This window comes from Artemia franciscana, chromosome 20 (assembly GCF_032884065.1).
Source record: "Artemia franciscana chromosome 20, ASM3288406v1, whole genome shotgun sequence".
Lineage (NCBI taxonomy): Eukaryota > Metazoa > Arthropoda > Branchiopoda > Anostraca > Artemiidae > Artemia > Artemia franciscana.
The window spans coordinates 19,012,910-19,033,178 of record NC_088882.1 but is presented as its reverse complement, the minus strand read 5'-3'; the positions used below and the strand labels follow the sequence as shown (position 1 = coordinate 19,033,178).

General features: G+C 35.8%; 1 protein-coding gene across 1 annotated transcript in view; it reads left to right on the top strand.

Annotated features, from left to right (window-relative positions):
* The window catches only part of LOC136039848 (ADP-ribosylation factor-binding protein GGA2-like), a 90,543-nt gene that overhangs the window by 28,265 nt on the left and 42,009 nt on the right, over positions 1-20,269 (top strand). Inside the window, exons 3-5 of the mRNA XM_065723781.1 lie at positions 1,874-2,107; positions 9,037-9,231; positions 17,762-17,954. Coding sequence (XP_065579853.1) covers positions 1,874-2,107; positions 9,037-9,231; positions 17,762-17,954 — 622 coding nt within the window. The remainder of the gene's footprint in view (positions 1-1,873; positions 2,108-9,036; positions 9,232-17,761; positions 17,955-20,269) is intronic.

Below are 20,269 nucleotides of genomic sequence, written 5' to 3'. Positions count from 1 at the left end.
TTAATATCAGAAAACCCTGCTGTATATGTTTCAAGCGCCTATCTACAAAAATGTTTAATTTTACATTTTTCCCAGAAGAAAGATTAAATATGCATGTTTTCTTTTCCAAGGGGTTATTTTATTGAATCAATAGTTCTAAAAGATCGGTAGGGTGCTTATTCGAACGAAAATTAAAAGTTCTACTGCCCTTTTTAAAACACCAAAAAGATTGTGCCACGAAAAAGTGGTGTTTCTGCCATTTTTTGGTATCAAACTACGATTCTGCCCCAAAGAGGATCAATTTGCTCTCAGTTGAAAACTCTGTGATAGTCAATCTGTTAAAAGTATAAAAAAACTATACATTGAGCTTCTGAGTTGCAGAGGAAGTAATGCCTTACGTTGGCATGTTAGTTCATGAAAAGTCAGTTAGTCTATGCAAGACACATGGTCAACATGGACATTTATCTCAATCCTTGATATAACCAAATTGATTCATTTGATTTTTCGTGAAATTATGTTTATTGATGTATAGTTGCGCCTTGGCTAGTATGAAGTAGGGGTAGTGGATCATTGTCTGGATGGGGGGAGGAGCAAATACCTAAAATAACGCATTTGAATACCCACACTGTCTAACTCCCAATGATCTTTTAAATAAGTATAGAAACAGGTATGGGGTGGGGTTAGGAGTTAATTTGTCATCTGCCTTTATTTAGACTAAACATGAATAAGGGTAATGCAAGGTGATGCATCCCTTTTTATTGCAGAAAAATGTTCCTGAAATTTATTTTAAAGCTTCATTTAGCTAATCTGATTTACTTTACATTTCATAAGATTATAAATAGTAATGTGGAAGAGAGGTGGAGGGCCATTTTGTGTGTGGGGGTGCAGATGCATTAATACGTGTATTTTAATGCCTAAATATCCTTTTTCTCATTGAACCTTTAGATAAATGAAGTTTCAAGGAGGAGGAGGCATGGCAAGTACTATAAGGAGCTTTTATCTTCAGCGATTTTAAATGGTGGTATTTTTGTACAATGTTTCGGTGTATTTAAACATATGTGCACACTGTATTTAAACATCAGAGAACCCTATTGTAAAGGTTGCAATGGCTATAGCCGCGCAGAGGATTATAAGTCAGGCAGGATTTCTATCTGTACGAACAGTAATACACCTTTCTGTCCACCCGGAATTCTGTAGTAAAAGTATCAAGAACTTGTTCAAGAAAACTACTGTTCATGGAAAATCTTTGACTAAATATCCAAATTTTGCCCAAAGTTTTAACGACAATTTAATGTTTTAATTCTTCATCTGAAAAACTGAAATGTGGAACCCTACCAGTCAATTTATGGTAATTGATATATATACAATTTATCAGCCTGTAATCGGGGATCTACAGGGTGAAATATGCTGAAAAATTCAATAAATTAAAAAACAAGTCTGTCCAACTGAAAGTAATGACTACCATTAAAACTAGTAAAAGTATTTACAAACTTTTGTCTCAAACTGTTTTTCCTGGGGCTACACCAGAACTATGGAGTGAAGATTCTTTTTTTCTTCTAATTCATATAAGAAAAGGCATAAAATCTTTTAATCTAAACTATTTATCAATATTATGTATTTCGTTATTTGTTAGTCAAAAAAAAACACCGTACCCTCCCATTCATGGTCTGTAGATACTCATCTGGTTGCTTCCTTTAAGAATCTAGTTTAGGATGTTAAAATACATCGTATTGTCTCTTAAAGTACTTTGTATTGTCTGTTAAAGCTGTGACTCATTGCATTTTCAGGCAAAGTTTGCCAATCAATGTTAGAATCTAGAGGTAGCTGTCCCCAGATCTATAACAATTCTTATTTTTCAGATTAATTTCTGTAAATACATCTTCATGTTTTTCAGTTGCTTGATCAATGCGTGAAATCTTGTGGACCTAAATTCCACAACGAAATTGGCAAATTCAGGTTTCTCAATGAGTTGATTAAATTGGTATCACCGAAATATGACGGTGCTAAAACTCATTCATCTGTAAAACAGAGAGTACTTGAACTCTTATTTACATGGTCGATTGACGTGCCAAATGAGCCAAAGATTAGAGAAGCCTATGGAATGTTGAAAAAACAAGGAGTGATTAAAGTAAGCAAAATTTTCTCCTTTGCTCTGAAGGTGTCAAACAGCTCAACTTGACACTATGAAAAATATTAGGCATATAGTAATCCAAATATATTGAAGATCTAAGAAAAAAGTAATACTTTTTCTCTATTAGATTGAAAATATTATTTGTTATGAAAACTAAGGGACATAAATAATTTTCACATGCTATAATGATGATTATAAAAAAACCTCAAAATGTATTACATTTCTTGACTTTCACTATATTACTGCAGTTATCTGAATTTGTAGTATTTGATACTACTACTACGACTAACAACTTGCCGCAGTACCAAGCTGCCCGAGGCCAGCACAGCTAAGTATGCTCCTCCTCCATCCCAATCTATTCAAAGCCTTCCTCTTTACACCCTCCTACGAAGTTCCCATGTCTTTTAAATCTTTTTTTTATGATATCCTCTCACCCCAGACCAGGACGACCTGCTTTCCATTTAGCCCTAGACAGTTGGCTGAAAAGGACAATCTTCGGCAATCTATTCATCTGTAGAACGTTCCCTAGCATTCTCAGCCTTTCTTTCATTATAGCCCTAGAAAGTGGGATTGAACCATATTTTTCGTGCAACATACTGTTTGAAATACGGTTAGTCGGTCAGGTGTAGTATTTAATACATGTGTAAAATTGAGTGGTATATTGTACAAGCAGGTAGTTGGTATACCCATGTGAAAAAATTTGGGTCTAATAAACTAATAATATCTCACGCTATTGGAATTTATATTGATGCTAAATAAAAATTATCTTCTAGATGCTTAAATATCTTTGTCAAAAATTTTCATCTCTTATCGTAGAATAACTAAAAAAAAAATAACTCCGAAAGTCAAAAATAACTTTCGGGAAAAAAATCCATCAGACTTTCCTTTGAAAGCTAGTCATGTGGAGGTTTCAAACAGTTCGTGGTAACGAACTGTAGTAAGGAGCGATCCGGCTCAATAGTAACCAAAACTCTAAAAAATTGAATTTTGATATCAATAGCTACATCAAAAGAATCGCATTTTAATGCTGATTTTAAATATATAAGTTTCATCAAGTTTAGTCTTAGCCATCAAAAGTTACGAGCCTGAGAAAATTTGCCTTATTTAGGAAAATAGGGGGAAACACCCCATAAAAGTCGTAGGATCTTAACGAAAAAGACACCATCAGATTCAGCGTATCAGAGAACCCTACTGTAGAAGTTTCAAGCTCCTATCTACAAAAATGTGGAATTTTGCATTTTTTGCCCGAAGACAAATCACGGGTGCGTGTTTATTTGTTTGTTTTTTTTTTTTTTTTTTTTTTTTTTTTTTTCCCAGGGGTCATCGTATCGACCAAGTGGTCCTAGAAAGTCGCAAGAGGGCTCATTCTAACGGAAATGAAAAGTTCTAGTGCCCTTTTTAAGCGACCAAAAAAATTGGAGGGAATCTAGGCCCCCTCCCACGCTCATTTTTTTCCCAAAGTCAACGGATCAAAATTTTGAGATAGCCATTTTGTTTAGCATAGTCGAAAATCATAATAACTATGTTTTTGGGGATGACTTGCTCCCCCACAGCCCCTGGGGGAGGGGTTGCAAGTTACAAACTTCAACCAGTGTTTACATATAATAATGGTTATTGGAAAGTGTACAGACGTTTTCAGGGGGATTTTTTTGGTTTTGGGGGTAGGGTTGAGGGAGGGGGCTATGTGGGAGGATCTCTCCTTGGAGAAATATGCCATGGGGGAAAAAAATTCAATGAAAAGGGCGCAGGACGAATCTGGTCACGTTAGAAAAAAACGTCAAATTAAGAGCTTAATATACAATGCTGGGTGTTTGGAGCCTCTCTATTATGGAGTATAATTTGAAAATAACACAACTATACGAGCGATAAAACATATATACCACAACCATAACTCAACTAACGAAAGAACTGCTAAGAGATAACACAACTATAAAGCGAAAACAGGTGAAAACTAACGGGAAAATAAACGAACTAAGAGGTGGAAGGGGCCCAGAGAAAAAACATAATCCTTTTTCAATTTTGAGCCTAACTTCCGCAAAGGAGTAATAATGTCAGAAGCCCCGAAATACCGAATTATTTTCTTTTCAAACAGTTCGTGGTAAGGAACTGTAGTAAGGGGCGACCCGGCTCAATAGTAAACGAAACTCTAAAAGACGGAATTTTGATACTAAAAGATACATCAAAAGATTCAAATTTTTACGCTGATTCTAAATATTAAGTTTCAATTAATTTAGTCTTTGTCATCAAAAGTTACGAGCCTGAGAAAATTTGCCCTATTTTGGAAAAAAGGGGGAAACATCCATTAAAAGTCACAGAATCTTAACGAAAATCACACTATCGCATTCGGTATATCAGAGAACTCTATAGCAAAAATTTCAAGCTCCTATCTAAAAAATGTGGAATTTTGTATTTTTTGCCAGAAGACAAATCACGGGTGCGTGTTTATTTATTTGTTTGTTTTTTTTTTTGTTTTTTTTCCAGGGGTCATCTTATCGACCAAGTGGTCCTAGGATGTCGCGAGAGGGCTCATTCTAACGGAAATGAAAAGTTCTAGTGCCCTTTTTAAGTGACCAAAAAATTGGAGGGCAAATAGGCCCCCTCCCATGCTCATTTTTTTCCAAAAGTCAACAGATTAAAATTTTAAGATAGCCATTTTGTTTAGCATAGTCGAAAACCATAATAACTATGTCTTTGGGAATGACTTACTCCCCCACAATCCCTGAGGGAGGGGCTGCAAGTTACAAACTTTGACCAGTGTTTACATATAGTAATGGTTATTGGGAAGTGTACAGACGTTTTCATGGGGATTTTTTGGTTTGGGGGGTGGGGTTGATGGGAGAGGGCTTTGTGGGAGGATCTTTCCTTTGAGGAATATGTCACGGGGGAAGAAAAATTCAATGAAAAGGGCGCAGGATTTTCTAGCATTACTATAAAGAAACAATGAAAAAATAAACATGAAAACGTTTTTTCAAATGAAAGTAAGGAATAGCATTGAAATTTAAAACGAACAGAGATTATTACGCATATGAGGGGTTCTAAAAATACTTTAGCATAAAGAGCGAGGTATTTAGGAGGAGATAGATACCTCGCTCTTGATGCTAAAATATTTTTAGTGATTTCAACTATTTATTCTACGGCCTTTTTGATTCAGGGGTCATTCTTAAAGAATTGGGACAAATCTTACGATTTAGTGTAAAGAGCGAGGTATTAACGAGGGTACAAACCCCCTCGTACACATAATAAAAATATATGAATATAAAAGTTTGTTACGTAAGTTAATTCTTAAGTTACGTATATTTTTTACTAATAAAAACGTTCATTGAATATTAAAAGTTCTAGTAGCCTTTTTAAGTAACCGAAAAATTGGAGGGCAGCTAGGCCTCCTTCCCCACCCCTTATTTCTCAAAATCGTCTGATCAAAACTAAGAGAAAGCCATTTAGCCAAAAAAAAATTAATATACTAATTTCATTTCAATAATTTATGTGCGGAGAGCCAAAATCAAACATGTATTAATTCAAAAACGTTCAGAAATTAAATAAAAAAAACTAGTTTTTTTTACTGAAAGTAAGGAGCGACATTAAAACTTAAAACGAACAGAAATTACTCCGTATATGAAATGGGTTGTCCCCTCCGCAGTCCCTCGCTCTTTACGCTAAAGTTTTTAATTGTTTTAAAAAGTAGAATTTTGGCAAAGAGTCAAACTTTAGCGTAAAGAGCGAGAGACTGCGGAGGGGACAACCCATTTCATATACGGAGTAATTTCTGTTCGTTTTAAGTTTTAATGTCGCTCCTTACTTTCAGTTAAAAAAACTAGTTTTTTTTTATTTAATAACAGTCTAATGCTATCCAACAGAACTAAAATTCATGACAATTATACCTCGGAAATACTAAATTTTGATTTCAGCTTAAGGTTCTAATTTGTTTGGATCCAACCTGACGTTTTCAGAAAACAGGGAGATTCTTAAGTTTTTGAAGCATTTTTTATGGATTGAAAAATAGTTTTGGTTGGGTGCGGTATTCGAGTTATTTGAAAATATAAATATACTATAATACACACTTCGTGTCCTTAGGAAAAAGTGGTTCTTTATCCTTAACTTTCATTTTGGAGGGAAATGAATCTTGATTACAGTCTGAGGCTAACAAAGCCACGCATGCTTCTCCTCCATCCCAATCTATTCAAAAAACCCCTCTATTCACAATTCAAAGAAGTTCCATTTAACTTTCATAGTCTTAGATAATTTTGTTGATTTAAGCATCCCAGATGAATTTGTTAGCAAAATGAATGAATTTTTGGAATTTTTGAGAGTTCAGGTTGCAAGAATATATTTGAAAATTAATTTCAAGAAGACTTAAGTCGCTAAGACTATGAGTAAGTGGAGGTAAAGAGGTGATGTTGGGTAACGAGAAGATCGACCAAGTGAATAGCTTCACTTACCTTGGCAGTATTATTAGTAAATATGGTTGATGCAGTGAAGAGGTCAAAAGTAGAATAGCCAAGGCCCATGGTGTTTTTCGTTCTTTTGGAAATAGTTTGAAACAACAGGAAGACAAATCTGCGAACCAGTATTAGAATATTGAAAGCTACAGTGTTGCCAGTGGGCAAGTATGACTCTGAAGCGCTGGTGCTCCGGAAGATGAAGGAGGATTTGCTAGACGTTTTCCTGAGAAATTACCTACGGACTGTTTTGGGCACCCATCTGACTGACCGTATCTGTAATAGTAAGCTGTAAGAAAAATGTAGAACAGTCCTGCTTTCTAGGGCTGTTATCGGAGATAGGCTGAGATGGCTAGGATATGTTTGACAAATGAAGGATGACAGATCGTCCATTGTCGGCGAACCATCTAGGGTCAAAAGAACAGCAGGTTGTACCCAAATGGGTTGGGAGTACGTCGTAAGCAAAGATTTAAGAGAAAGGGAACTTCTTGGGAGGCTATAAGAGTGAGGCTTTGAATATATTGGAATAGAGGAGGAGCTTGCGCAGTTGTGTTGGCCTCAGACGTTTTGGTGGTGTAGTGAGTTGTTAGTAATAGTAGTTGTAGAATGAATTAATTTTTTTTTCTTTAGTTCATATGATTGTATATAGCCACACATGCAAGATGGCTCATTCGAAAATCCTCTCAAAAGTTTTTTTTTTGATTTTCCCCATATTAATAACTTATTTTGGACATTTTTTTGGTTCTTGGTTTGACGGAGTCGCTCACTCTCCAAAATAAATTTTTACGTACGAGATTCGTGTTGTATATGTCACGGTATGATAAGAAACCGTTCGCTAAATTAAATACTTGACAAGTATCTCTATGACCAGAAGCTACCAAACCCAAGTAAAGGCTGCATTTGCCAAATTAATGACAAGGGAAATTTTTCCCTTATTAAAAAATTCCATTCTAGGAAAATGTCTCAATTCCTAATTGAGATGCCGGTTAATCGCCCCATCACTAGTTTTCTCTTTGAGATTTTTTTTTATTTTCTCCATTTTGCTATTTGTTGTACCCTTATTGTACTGAAAAAAGCTAAGCAGACATTTTTTCTGGAAAATATTTGCACTTTTACTAATTAATTCACTGGCTGTTAATTTTCTTCATTCTTTCTTTTTTGTTATGCTCTAAACTTGGCGAAAACTTTGTTTTGAAAAAAAAAAGAAAAGCAATGATCATAGTTAAACTTATTTTGCTTCTCTATAATGGCTTCAAGTCCCGATTATTTTTGTTTAGGACGGAGGGGGGGGAGATTGTCGTTTTTTAGGTTTCTTACAATGAAAATACTAAAAATTAGTATTTTCAATAAAATTTTCTCTCCAGAAGCGTATTATTTAAATCAAGGGGAGAATCTAGGGGAGGGGGCACGCGAGCCAAAGTTTTCGAACTGATTTACTTGTTCTTATTGGAATGACACTCTTTATGATGACATAATTTCAGCGGTTTTGTTACAGGGGTTGTACTGTCTTTGAATGTTTCTCTTTTTCTGTTTTAACGTTCACGGTGACCATTGAATTGATTGAACTAATATATCGTCACGAGCAAAGATTAAGACGAGTTACAATAGTTTAATGTTTTGTATATTAAGATGAGTTCATTTTTCGGATTTAAAGCTTGTGTTGGATCTGGTAGTAGGAATGGATTCCAATAAATGAAGTAGGCCCACATTATTGTAAATCCAAGTGTATTTAAAAAAAAAAAAATTGATTATCCAGTTTAATAGCTATGTAGTTTCACTACACTGGGTATTTACTCCTGTGGCTCTCTGATCAAGAAAAAAAAATGGCAGTCAGAGAACTTACTCAATATGGATTGAATGCCACAGGATAAATGAAAAAAAGGAGAAGAATTTAAAAATATGTATGAGAAAATGATTTCTTATATTTTTAATATCAAAGTCTATTTTTTGAAAATAAAGCGCTGAATAGGCCTACAAGCAAGCTGATTGACCTAACCCTTGTAGTAAAAATGAGATTACCAGATGACTGGCAACTGAGTAATGGATTTGTGTTCAATCGAAGCCAATTTGGGTAACTTTTATGCGCATTAATATATGTATAAATACGTGCTAAGTAATCAAACCTTTGTAGCAATAATGTAATTACTTTCTACCTAATCTTTAGAACAATTTACCATATTAAAAGCTGTTAGTGCACTTTCCTATGGTGTTTGTTTTATGATGTAAATTCATCTGCCGTTTGCACAGCTAAACCATTTAAATATGTAAAAAATGACATAAACCAATATTCAAGCTTCGCCTGAAACTTTGATGTTAGTGAGGATTTGTTATTATTTAGTCAAACCAACTACGTTTTTTTTTTATAAATTATAATCTAACCTTAGTTGCAAAACCTACTAACATTGCTAGTATCTAAACCCAGTAATTTAAAGGTAATTTTCAAAATTCCACTTGTTATTATTGAGTGAAAGCATTGCGTTTCTATTTCAGTCTGAGCCTAAATATCTTGGAGTTCGAAATGTAGACGCCCATAGCCTAGAGAATGACGAGCCAGTACAACCAAAGGCTCGTACACCGTTTTTGGGCAATGAAGAGCAAGAGAGAACGATTAAAGCTTTAATACAGAGTGGAAAACCCGAAGATCTGGAAAGAGCCAACAGACTAATTAAAAACCTTGTTCAACAGGTAGGTTGAATTTTTATTATCCTTGATAAAAAGACTTTGGAGCTGTTCAAATCTTTTATATTGGGAGTATGGGTTATCCTGTATTAATTACCATGTGGATGATAGCTTTTAATTTTAGTTCAACATATGTTAATGCAGCTCACCAAATTAGAAGTAAAAATAAGGGCAAATCCTTTATTATTTGCAAAATAGAAACTAAGTGCAACAGTAGGCTAGTTACTGCCAGTAGTGGTAGTAACAGGGATTGACCGCAGTCACTTTTTGTCATTTTTTTTAGGACGTGTCACTTTTTGGCACTTTTTCATTGAATTTGTCACTACAGTCACTTTTTTTGTTCATGGTTTGAGCTTTTTCTCAGCAATTTAGTGAACTAAAGAAAGGTTGGACATTCAAGTTCCTAGAAAAGGTAAGTTTATTCTTGATAAATAATCCTCCTATAGCTACTCATAGGCCTTCCTTCTCTGAGCGTCCCCCCAAATCGGCTGCTTAGAAGATAGACATTTTGGCCTGGATTCTTAATGTTTCCAGTAATTGCTTCTCTTTTTGTGTTTGGCTGATTCCTATAGAGGGTACAAATTAAGACCGATAAGTTTTGGGGACGTCAAAAAGTGAGAAGGAATGTGTCTTCCATTGGCTTTCTCAGTTTATACTAATTTGCATAAACATATTAGTTGTTGAGTAGGTTTTCTAAATCAATTCTAACACTTGTTCTTTTTTCAAGTCACTTTGAGAGATGGGCAAGACAAAATTTTAGGAAAACTGGTTTGGTAGGGAAGACGGTACTGGACGTATTGTTCAAGACTGGAGTGCCAAGAGTAATGATGGTTAAAGTCCATTTTAGTGCAAAATATTCAAAAAGACAGATGTCAAAAAGCATTTCAAGCTCTTCTTCAACATGCCGGCAAAAAAGGAACACAAGATGAGTGCTTTTGCTGTGTTAAACCCACATTAACTCAGACTCACTGGATCAACTTCAACCCGAAAACAAGTCACAAGCTGGAAAGGCTGTACCTAAGAAGAAGCTTGGGATATTCTGTGAGAGAGATGCAGCTTCAAAGGCAGAAATAATATGGGATTTGAAGATAATAGCCAGTTTTTTTGCTACATCTTTGTGTTATGGTGTTGCCGATGTCTTTTAAACTATGTTCCCGGGTCCGGAAGGCTTCTCGTTAAATGCCAAAAAAATGACCTACTTGTTAACAGAAACAATTTATCCTCATTTTAGGGAAATTTCGGTTGAAGCCATCCAGATGTCTAACTTAGTACTGGAACATGATGAGACCACAAACAATGCTGGGGTAAAGGAGCTCTAAATAAGGGCATGGTACTGGTCGAAGAGGTAAAAACTGTTATAAATAAGGACGAAAACCAGACTGCCTTTCCATCATAAACATCAACAACAACAAGAACAATAGGGAATTCTATTTATAAGTTTTTGCCCCTTTGATTTTTTGCTCCTTCAAAAATCTAAATTAAAATCTTTAGTTCAAGTTCTTTTTTTTTATTCTTTGACTATACATATTCAAAACTATGCATATAACATCCTCGGAAGGGGGACTGGCTCGAAAGCCTTGCTGACTGAACTACAGTTTTAATAGTCGTATTTTGTCGCAAGTTTCTTTTCTTTTATATAAGTATGTTTTGCTGAGGACGACCCTTGCATATAAGATCAAAATATTCACTCAAATTAGAATTCCACTTTCTTGCGAAAATAATTTCCTATTGTCCTTCTTCTTGTTAATGTTTAAAAACTAGTTATCATGCAGCATGTTAGAACATATTATCTGGGGCATGCTACTGGCGAGGATCTGAGGAAGAAACTCTTCCAGTGTATAGAAGATGAAGGACTTCCACTTGAGAGACTTTTGATGCTTATGAGCGATGGTCAATCTATATATGAAAGTTTGGTCAATTGTTGACTTGGAAAGAAAAAGTGGTATTCGAAAGGTCTTAAATATCAGTGTCTGTTACATCCACGCAATGTATAATGCGTTCCAAGAAGGATTACAGGAATTCGAGGAGGAGTGTTCTGATGTGATAATTAATATTTACCATTTCTTCCGCAGATGTTCTGCTCGTTGTCACGATTTTAGCCAGCATCAGCTAAAAGCTAAGGCTCCGTGACATAATTTCGTAAAGAATGTCCCCACTAGGTGGATTACCGTAGGAGAAGCTATAGACCGCTTGACCAGCAACCAAGCTTTGACCGCTTGACCAAGCAAGGGTATGTTCTGATTGCATATTTTCTGGAATTTGTGCCAAAAAAGAGCTTAAAGTACTTTATTTCAAATTCAAAGTATCTGAAAATTTTAGGTGGCTAAGAAAGCTCACAATGCAAGCTGAAATCGAGTTGCTGTGAGTTCTGCAAATACCTTCACTGTATTCACTAGAGTGTTTCAAGGACAAGAGCCGTTGATTCATGTTGTGAATTTTTAGTTGCGTCGCTTATGCACAGTTCTTCTCGAACAGATTGTAGGTGCCGATGGGGTCAACCACCAACTCGCCGTGGGTTTGAAAGCGTAGGCAGTGCTGCAGAAGTAAATCTAGAGTAACCTTTGTGTAATGAGTGGATCTTAGAAGCTCTTGCCTCTTCGAAAGTGACTCAGAAAAATAGGAAACTTTCTTTTCCTAGGAATTATGAAGCACGTCAAAACTGCTGTAAAAGAATTATTGGCAAAATACCCTGTGAACAACGAGTTTCTCCGAAGCCTTAACTGCCTCAGACCTCTCAAGCCAGATCCCCTGCCGATAGATTGCAATGATGTTCTCTGCGTCGCAACTTCCGCTTTAGACGAACATAGAGAAAGTCAAAGAGGGATGGTTATTATTACAGTTGGACCCCCTGTCATCACCTACGAACTGTACAGGAATCGATTACTATTGGTCAAATATCCAAGAATTGAAGACACCAGGTGGTGATGTGAAATATCAGGCCTCGGTTCGATTAATTAGAGCAGCTCTTTCGCTCTGTCATGGAAGCGCAGACGTGGGGTGGGGATTTCGTCGTCCAGCTCAGTTGATGAATAGTATGCAAGCCCATACAAAGGAGCGGGTCATAAACGCTAAAAAGCCTTTTTGCTGATGCTCTGCGCAACTATGAAAACAAACCCTAGCTTGTGCCGATCTAAAAAAAAAGTGGCTGTATCTGGCCAGAGCTTGCTATGAACTTCAGTTTATTGGATGAAAACAGGATGAGTTGAAAAAGAAAAGTTTGAAGCTGAAAAGAAAGATGCTGAATTGGCAGTCTAGGACCTGGTCCAGAGGAAGTAGAAAATAGTGGAGCTAGAGTCAGACATTTTACGAAAAAAAAGAGATGGCCAAACAGAAGAAAGAAATCGGTGATACCCTTCTGAAAGAAGCAGGAGAATGTCTGAAGAAAGCAGTAGAAGAGAAGTACGTTTTGAGCATTGGTTTGGCTCAAAGCCTGCTGGAAGCAGCACTAAAAGCTCGTTCTAAAGAAAGGGAAAGGCCAGATGATGCTTAATCTGTTGAGAATCTGGAAGTACTTGTTTTGAAGAGTAAATCTGAACTGATCGATCACCTTTAAAAAAAAACCTATGAAATGATGACGCTAATTCTGTTAAGTTTAATTCTACCAGTGACTTGTTACACTTACTCATGGATGCCAATCGTGCAGTTTATTCCTTTTTGTAAAGTTTCAAAAGTTCTGGTTTACTAAGGTTGTTTGTTCCTTGTACCTTAAAGCAAAGTTATGCTTTCATTAAAGGTCTCTTTTTGTATGAGCAAATAAATTAGTTGAAGATAAAATAAGCCTTCTCTACCTTAACTTCACGGGCTTTCAGAGGATGATGATGATCATAAGGTAGTAACTGGGACTTGTGTAGCTTATCTGCCTGTGCTCTGAGTGCCTCTTGGTAGTTTACTTTTTGCCACCTTCTTTAGTTGTGCAATAACTAAAGTCACTTATTTCGGAAGTATCGTTGCGGCGATTCCTGTAGTAACTACACCAGTTGTTACTACCATTTACTGTACTCAAATATCATGTAAAACTGTGGTTGGTTTTTGTAAGCGAGTTCAACCAAAATTAAAAAAAGGGTCGAGGAAATTGCCTGCAAATTTTAAAGATTAGAACTGTTGTAGATGTAGAAATAATTGAAGGATGGAAGCCTTGGTCAGTAAACCGTAAAATGCGCCAAAAGCTACTGCTTCCTTTTATGAAATCAGATTCATTGAATTCTTTCTTTTTCTTATTTGTAGATATTAATTTGCCTTTACATAACGATCAAGAGAATGGTCTTAAAAGTTTATGAGCGCTCCCATCACTAATAAATCAGGGACATATTCAAAAACCTGAAACGGCAAAATTTTCTTGGGCAGTTGAACAAAAGTTTGCCCAAAAGGCTTCCTTCAAAATATAACAGCTAAAACCTGAAAGCATTTGAAATTAAGAAAAACTAGGTTTATCTTGCTTGGGCAACATGAATTATTCAGCAACCTTCGGTTGGCTTTGCTGACAAAATTGGGGGGGGGGGCATTTTGATTTTGTCTGTTTACCATCAGCTGAATTTTGTAGTTGTGAATCTTTCAAAGCTTTAAATATTGTGTGTCTCAAGAATAATTTTTTCTAAAAAAAAAGAAAATAGGTACGAACCTCTATAAAGGAACCTCTATAATTGCAGCACGTACAAGCAAAGGCTAGGTTACTTTGCCTCGAAGTTATATAATATATTTTTATTTTTACTCATATTCAATGGTGAATACATTCGATCCTATATCTGTTGCCGACTGATTTACCACGTAAACGCTTTAGTAATAATTACCAAACTGGGTCATTGCGTTGCTTTATTGTTTATGATCGTTGCTTAAGTATTCGTATGAACCAAGATTTTCCTTCCTGAAATGTATTAGAAAGGAATATAAAGGTATATCAAACAGCACAAGCATTTAACCCTTGCTCTGGTGTCCCTGAAAAGCAACAAGGGTTTCGAATATTGCTTATAAGTCAATCTTTGTGATAAAGGAGAAGTTTCTGAAAAGTCAATTTGGCTTTAGGTACTCTCCTAACAAATTTCCAGTGAAAATAGTCATTTTAGTTTGGAAGGTGGGTGGGGTTCAAAAGTGGTGGATGTCTCTGAAAATCTATTTACTTGCTCCCTAAGCTTCTAGGAACTTGGAACTGGGGAAGCAATACAAACCTTGGAAACCATTATTGTCATGTCATTTTAGCCTAGGGTACTTTACTAGAATTTCCAACCGAATAGTAAAACAATTCAAATACCTGTTTGTATCTCTGTAGAAAAGTTGGTGATGGTGGTTGGTCCTGGAGGGTCTAAGTGCCCAGGTGAAGGGAAAGGTTTGCTCGAAAGAAAAAATCCATCTTGTATTCTTGATATCACAGATTTTAAATCATTGTCTGTTTTGTATTCAAGCAAGGCGCAACATACTTGATTTCCACTTAAAAGTTAAGTGTTTAAAGAGGGTATCTTGAATGGGCAACTGTCCCACTTTGGCTTTCAAATCATACAGATTGAAAACTCTTCTGTAATTTCTTTTTCCCAAACAAACGCAATATGCCTACCGTTCTGCTAAAAAGTTGAATTTTGCATAGGACAAGAAGGAAGGGGAGAGCCTTGACCTGCTTATGCGTCTAATTTTGTTTCCTTCAGTTTTGATTGAAAAAAAAATCTCGTTTGATTTCGCCTCAAACACGGTAAAATAATGTTTACCTCACGGCTAAAAATCTGGATGGGGGGGGGGGCTATTGGTTCAAATCATTTACATTGAACATTATCTTAGTTTTTCGACTAAAACATGGTGTAACTTACCTATCCGGCTGCTAATAAGGAGACTTTTTTGGGGTGGGGGGAATGAAGGGGCCATGAGCCTACTTTGGCCCTCCATTTGTACAGACTAAGAACTTTTTATCCGAAAAAAGGCGGAACATGCCCTCTTGTATCGTAACAAACTGACCAAGGGGCTGAGTAGGCCCAGTGTTATTCGTGGGCATGACCCAAACTTGGTCCTCCAATCATGCGTATTGAGATCCTTCATGTTGTTCAAACAAGGTGCAACTTTCCTATTTTTGTTCCAACAGTTGGTGATGGGATGAGGGTTTCTTGTTTTTCTCAAGATAGGGGAAGCTTCGCCTTAACATTCGAATGTTTTGATCATATATTCAACGACATTCTTTGGAGTGAAAACACGAATGAAAAGTTCAATAAAGACTAGCTTAATTTTTGGTAAACCAAAAAGAAAAAAAAATACTTCGTTCTCAGTTCATCGAAATTGAAGCTGGATTGACAAATAAAGACCTAAATCCGTTAAACGGGCAGTGTCTAACAAATCCTTCTCGGTAAATAAGGTTTATAATTTTTTGGCTTGACTTGAATTCCAATATACTTTTCACATTATTTTCTTAAGGTGGGTTCACTATGGCCCTTTAGAGGGCAGACAAATACTCTCACTACGGTTCCTTTCAGCTAAAGCTACCCTGCGCAGGAGGATGACCCCCCCCCCTATCAGTCGTAACGTTCAAGTTTTTGCTGGTGTTTCAGCGCAAACAAAGCGTTTTCGATTTTTTCACTGAGAATATCAAAATACCTATATGTAATTTTTCAGAACTTGATAGAACATTTATAGTCCTAATTGGACCTCTTATATATATCGTAAGAAGTTTCAGTCAAGCGTAAGTAATCACTTGAACATTTCTAGGACGGGATTGAGAGGGGTAACAACCATCATTCTACTGGAGGTGATTTTCGCTCGTTTCAAGTTTTATCATCACTCTACTTTTATTTGAAAAGAGAACTTGTCTTTTGTGAAACTTTATTTCTTTTTTTTTTCAATTTTGCATGTAAATGTTTTTTGTTTTTTTTTTTTTTTTTTCATAGGAGAAAGGGACTATCCTCAGTTATAATTGTCAACCCTTGACTTTTAACGGTAAATAGTCATTTATGCTTTACTGACAATGGCAATAATCTCATTAGGATATTTTTTATAGAATGCTTGAATGCTAAGAAATATATTAGAAAAATATGCGCAACCAAAACAAATAAAAAGAAGTTTTCCATCTTAAGCCAAAAGTGGTTGGTCAAAAGTTTGACGTTGACATTGTAAAAGTAATTTTAGAGTTGCGAAGCCAAAAAGAAAGACTACCCACAGCAAGCTTTGAGCCGCTGTTGTGAAGCCAAAAAAGAAAGACTACCCACAGCAAGTTTTGAGCCGCCGTTGTGAAGCCAAAAAAGAAAGACTACCCACAGTGAGCTTTGAGCCGCATCTTTGCAAAATTGAAAAAGTGGTATTAGCTTACCGCGCAATCAACCCGACTAAATAATTAATGTTCTACTTTTAATTAATGGGCTTAAAGTTCCTTCATGCACAGTTATAATAATAAAAAGAAATAGGATTTTTATACATTTGAGTGTTTCGATGCTTGGCAGCAGCACATCGAAGATTTGGAAAAAGAGAGATGTGACTTTCAAAATTTTTTCTCGTCAGGTAGGTATAAATATAACTGCGAAGGTAAAAAATGAAGTAGACCAAAGCAAGGGAGATGATGACCATCTCCCCGCCACTAAAATTTCCCATAGTGATAGTAATTGATGCAATAAATTGGGTGGAGTGTTAAATGGAAAATCGGGGATGAAAGAATTAGAGATGAATGCGTGTGGTAATATATACCCAAAAGCTGTAAAGTTAAGTCTACAGCTTTTGAACAGTAGCTTTGAGCAGCCTTCCAATAACCCACTGGCGCTAGCATGCTTTTATCAATGCTAACATCTTTGATTTTCAAGGTGGACAGTGTAAAACTCTGGTTATGTGTTTATTTAGATTCGCCGTCATTCTCAAAGGCTTTTAGGCTCTTTTTTGAATTTTTTTTATTTGTAATTACAATTTACTATGAAGTTGAACCTTAGTCATAGTCACTATTTTTGAATCAATAGCGATTGACAATTATTGTACACCAGATTTCTTTAAAATGAGCTTTTTATTTTTGGGCTACTATTGGCCAAAGTTTGCTTTTTACCAGGCTGCTGTCACTGCTGCAAACATGATGTAGAACATATGCATCACAAAAATCCAATTAAAGTCATATTGCCTTCATAATATAACACCTTAATTACACATTCAGGATACAATTAAAATGAAATCGTGGGCTCCGCACTGAATTTCTTCTCCAAAGTCATGAATTTCCATGGAAGCGTTTACTTTAGTAGACACATGTAATTCAGTTCAGGTTTCAGGTTCCATTGTTATCAGTGGTAAGTAGCAAGAGTATGTTGATTGATATTGTGAAAGTAAAATGCTTTTGGTGCATAGTTTTCATCAAGAGTCAATATTAGTTTACAGCTTAAATATGAACTTTGTTTGGCTTTTACAAGTTAGAATTTTTGTATAAATACAGACTTTTCTCTACAAGAATAATATCAATGCACTCCTTTAAAATTACTATATAGAAAAACGGAGATGCGTCTTTTACAATATGTACGTTTTTGCTCTAAGGTTAAGTGGAAAGGTTTTCGTGGTCTTAGTTGCTGTTTTACGTATTACTTATTTTTATTTTTTTTAGGATGAAAAGAAAGCAGAAGAGGCTGCTTTGAGGGCGCTAGAATTAGAAAAGATTGCTAATCACATGAAGATCCTACGAGATATGATGAACAATGGGGCTTCAAGTAGCGAAGAGTTTGAGTTAATGCAGCAGCTTGCTGAAACTTGTGAAAAGCTGAGACCTCAACTCTTTAAGTTTGCTGCCGATACGGAAGGTTTCATGTTTTCTTTTCTTTATGCTTTCTATAGTTCTTAAAGCTGATCGAGTATTTTTATTCTCAAGACTACGAGCCTGAGAAAATTGCTTGATTTTTAAAAGGGGGGAAACAGCCACAAAAAGGGAAGCAATCTTGATGAAAATCACATCATTATATTCAGAGTATCAGAAAACCCCTCTCTTGGGGTTTTAAGATGGACAAAATGGGAAATTTTACTTTTTTTCTCATAATAAAAATCATGGATGGGTGCTTTTCTGTTTTATTTTTATTTTATTTTTTCTATGAATGACCGTATCGAACAGAACTTTGAGAGAAGGCTCATTCCAAAGGTAATGAAAAGTTATAGTTCCCTTTTTAAGCTACTAAAAAGATTGTACCTCGGGAAAGTGGCGTTTTCTTTCATTTTGTGGTACCAAACAACGACTTTACTCTAAAGAAGACCAAATTGCTATCAATTCTAAGTTCTGTGTTAGCCAATTGATTTAAAAATATGAAACAACTATATATTGGGCTTACCAGTTGCAGAGGAAGCAATACCGGATGGGGATGCATTTGCTCCCGAGAAGTCACGGAGTTCATACAAGTTAAATGGTTAATATGGATATGTATGCTTGATTTTACTTACTTAATTCACTTGATTTTTAATGAAGTTATATTTATTGACGTATAATTGCGCATTAAGGAGGGGTTACAGGCCATTGTGTAGGGGGAGGGGGCAGATGCCTAAAAGAGTGCATTTCAATGTTGAAATTGTCTAACATTCCATGACCCTTCAGGTAAATATAGAAAAGGATATGGGGTTAAAGGTTGGAATTAATCTCTCATCTTCCTTCTAGTGAAAAATGTTTCTGATATTTATTTTAAAGCTTCATGTAACTAAACTGATTTGATCCATATTTCATAAAATTATGTGCAGGCATATATAAGTGCACATCAGCTGTTATGAAGAAGGGGCAGTAGGTCATAATCTGACACCTCTTGATATCCAGGAGTAATTATGGTCTACACCTTCATTATTGGTGCTTGAGGGGGGCCAATAGTGCCCCTCCCATTGCAAAAATCTTTTCCAGTGTCGTGTAAAATTTTGCATTCATATATCTATCAACACAGAGGTGGAGGAAGGGAGGGGGCTTAACGGCAATTGTTACCAGGAGCTTTATTTGCAAAGATTTTAAATGGCAATACTTCTCTTTTTCGATTTATATTGGCTACTATATTTTAATGTATTTAGATAAAAATTAATACTGTGTATTTGAACATCAGAGAACCCTATTGTAGAGGCACAATGGCTTCAACCGTGTAGAAGATCAAACGTCACGCGGAATTTCCATCCATAGGAACAATAATATCCTTCTCTGTCAAACCAGAATTTTGTAACTCAAATATTTGTTGAGGCTGTGCCCCTTCTTCTTTATTCAGATAAATTGTTAATTAGATTTGCTTTTAATATAATTTAAAGAAATAATTTAACTTCCTGTTGCCATGGCAGTTGTTTCGCGATAAGTAAACTTTTGGTTAAATCTATTTCTGCCCGTCCGATCTCAGTCATTGAAAAGATAATGTTATTCAAACAGCTCATTGATTTGACGACCCCATTTATCGGGTTGGGCAGAGTCATTCTGGGGTCCACCCCAACACAACGTTTTCTTTGTGTGAATAAAGTAATTTTGTAGTTAATCTGTTTTCAGAGTCTGTTTTGAGAGTCCAGAGTCTGTTTTTGAGAATCTTTTTCGAGAGTTATATATTGTCGGAGTTGACATTGGAAGGAATACTACAGTCTTTTGAAAGTTCTACTTTTGAAAGTGCTACTTATAGTCCATCATTTTAATTCCTAAGCAGAAAAGCGGGGTGTTACCAATCAATATAAAATTATTGATATACACTATTCAACAGCGAGTAATTGGGGTTTATGGAGCCGGAACCCCACATCATTTCTGGGTTAAGTGTGGGCATGATTTGACAAACGATAAAAAAATAAATTTCTAAAAAGCAAGTTTACTCAACTGAAAGTATCCAAGGTGGTTGCCTTCCCCCCCCCCCAGATATTCAGGAACGATAATTGAATACCCCCCCCCCCCAGATACGGAATAATTTCTGGTCGTTTTAAATCTCAATGTTGCTCCTAACTTTCAGTTGAAAAAGCTTATTTTTAATTTAATTAAAACTTAAAACGAAAAGGGATTCACTATTATAAGATGTTAAATTGAAAATAAAACTGAAAATGATTAAAGACGGTTTACTGAAAACGAAACTAAAATACAATTGAACTTTTTTCCTTGTTTAATGAGACATTTTAGGTTTTTGAAATAGGC